Source organism: Mesitornis unicolor, unplaced genomic scaffold (genome assembly GCF_000695765.1).
Source record: "Mesitornis unicolor isolate BGI_N332 unplaced genomic scaffold, ASM69576v1 scaffold2716, whole genome shotgun sequence".
In the NCBI taxonomy this organism is placed as follows: domain Eukaryota; kingdom Metazoa; phylum Chordata; class Aves; order Mesitornithiformes; family Mesitornithidae; genus Mesitornis; species Mesitornis unicolor.
In genome coordinates this window covers 1-2602 of record NW_010191496.1, presented here as the reverse complement: position 1 = coordinate 2602, position 2602 = coordinate 1, and the positions used below count along the sequence as shown (strand labels likewise).

The 2602-nt window shown below is 49.0% G+C and overlaps 1 protein-coding gene across 1 annotated transcript; it reads right to left on the bottom strand.

Annotated features, from left to right (window-relative positions):
- Window positions 1-890: 890 nt before the first annotated feature.
- Window positions 891-2547, bottom strand: LOC104535807 (Krueppel-like factor 2; the record flags this gene model as incomplete). The annotated part of the gene is given in 3 exon segments (XM_010186740.1): window positions 891-1167; window positions 1651-2412; window positions 2415-2547. Coding segments are annotated over 3 exon segments (1071 nt in total), but the record flags the coding sequence as incomplete, so codon positions are not given.
- Window positions 2548-2602: the final 55 nt, after the last annotated feature.

Sequence of the window (2602 nt, the reverse complement as noted above, 5' to 3'; positions counted from 1 at the left end):
TAAAATAGTCTAGCATAAACTAGAAATGAGACTGAAATTACAGTGTTGCTTACTTAACCATTTTTAGGAAGTGTATTTTGAATACGATCTACTTTCCTATTTGATTTTTTTAATAAAACACCGTGTTGTACCTTGTTTACTGCTGAGAAATCCATGGCTCAGATTTTTTTAAGTGTCTTCTTAGAGCTGTTGATAATTTAAAATGTAACCAGGTGGTTGTTGGTCTGGCCAGAGGAACAAGTAACAGGGAGATCTCAAAGGAGAATAAAAATCACAGCAATTAAAAACTTATTTTATTAAAAAGATGAAATGTTTTCAAACATTGAAAAATCACATTTTTATAAAAACAGAAATAGGCAAAATACCCATTTGTCTTCTATTTACATATACAATATTTCTCATTGTATAAAATTATTTACAATATATAAAAAAATTACAGTAAAATAGGTTATTTTCTTACAAGACATCAAGCCCTGTACTTCTAGTGTAGATCATGGCAAACAAGAATATTATTGCACCTGTGAAACAAACAGTCTAACAATAGGAGTGTTCTCTTAGCCATGCCTTCAACCGAGAGCTAAAATAACATCATTAGCTACAGTAACATTCATTTAATCTCTTCTAGGGTCAACTTCAGGCAGTTTCCATACAAACATTGTCTTGTAAAGCTTAGGACTGGGCAGTTAGAATCGGAAAAAAACAAATATATTTACAGCTTCTTCTGTACAATCTGTATGGAGTCTTATGGAGTTTACCCTTCACAGAAGCTGCATAAATAACCCCTGTTCTCCTGGCCGGGACGGGCAGGTTCACGGATGCAGTCACGTCAAATTCTCTGCAGGAGATGCCTGGCTAAGCCTCCTTGTGTCGAATCCTCCTCAGCGTCCATCGCTGGAGCGTCGGTGCCTCCCTACGTAGTACCAGCTACAAGTCTATTAACGCTCCTGCACCTGAGCAGTTAAATAACGTCCACAGGTCAGGGTCTGGGGGGCTACATGTGCCGTTTCATGTGCAGAGCCAGGTGGTCCGACCTGGAGAAGGCTCTGTCGCAGAGGTGGCACTGGAAGGGCCGGTGGCCCGTGTGCTTGCGATAGTGACGGGTGAGTTCATCGGAGCGGGCGAACTTCCAGCCACAGCCTTCCCAGTTGCAGTGGTAGGGCTTCTCACCTGTCGGAGGAAGCAGAGAGAGCGTGACTCAGCGCGCCACTCCTACGTTCAGGTTCGGGCAGCATCACATGCGAGGCAGCCTCCCCTCTTTATCTCAATTTTGTTCACCACCAAACCCTGTTACAATAAGATCCAAGTGCTCTTAAGCCAAACGCAACTGCTCTAAGCAATGTCTTTACTAATCTCTACCTGCAGCGAAAGTCTTGTGAGAAAGGGCATTGGAAGCCCTCAGAAAAGTTGACATAAAAGTTGACATCTATCTACCTATCTATCTATCTCTCTATACACACACACATATAAATATATATATACACACACATAGGAAAGCTGTTAGCTATTATACATCTGATCACCTGTTGTAGCTCAACCGCGAATACCCCCGGAGTTTAACAGACTACAGGGTTAAAGCTCAGGCTGCAAATTGTTTTATAAGGGTGGCTATCACAACCGGCAAGCAGCATGAAGGCAACCGGTGGTATTTACCTGTGTGCGTCCTGAGGTGGGCCTTCAGGTGAGAGCTCTTGGTGTAGGTCTTCCCACAACCCGCGTAGGTGCACGTGTGAGTGGCTGTCCTCTTCCGCGGCCAGGACCGGCGTCCCCTTTTTGGTTTGGAGTCCAGCAGCTCCAGAGGTGAGGAAGGAGGGGTGAGCATGCCTCTGGGAGCAGAGGGTTGTAAGGGCAGGTTGTCCTCGAAAAGGCCAAACTGGGAGGTGTTCTGGTACTGGAGATGGGTCTGCGGGTGGTGGAAGCCCGAGGCTGGGTGGTAGCTTTGCTGGAAGGACACGGACGAGGGGCACATCATCTGCGTGTGGCAGTCATTCACCATGAGATCATCGGGGCTCAGCGGGGGCGTCTCAGCCCCAGGGATCTGGGGGGAACTGGCCACCCGGGGCTGCTCATAGGCCATCATGCAGGTTGCGTTGCCTTCCTGCTTGATCTTCGGGCAAGCCTGGGGCACCAGCCCCAGGACCGGTCCATAATTGTCCATGTCGGGTTCGGGCTTAATGGTCTCAACGAACTGCGGGCCCCCGAAGTTGGGTGTCACGAAGAACCGGCCGTGGACGTTGCTGGGAGGGCAATAGTTAGAGTCCATCTCGGAGCGCATCATCTCCGGCACGATGCCGGCATTGTAGGGTGGGGGGCTGCCCTGCTCCAGGGCACTGTAGCATCCCGGGGATGGGTTTGTCTGGTAAAAGCTGCCGCTCTCCCCTTGGGCAGGGGGATAGTCCCCACCGGCTGGGCCTGGCCGTAGCCGTCGCTGCCCATGGAAAGGATAAAATCCAGCACGTTGTTGAGGTCTTCATCCTCTTTGCGCGGGGAGAGGCCACCCCAGGAGCCGGCGGGGGTCTTGGCCTCCTGGTCGCACTTCCACCTCTGGGAGAGAAAGAAAAGGGAGAAAGTTAGAGGTGGTGATTTTTGGGGAGGGGGTATTAGT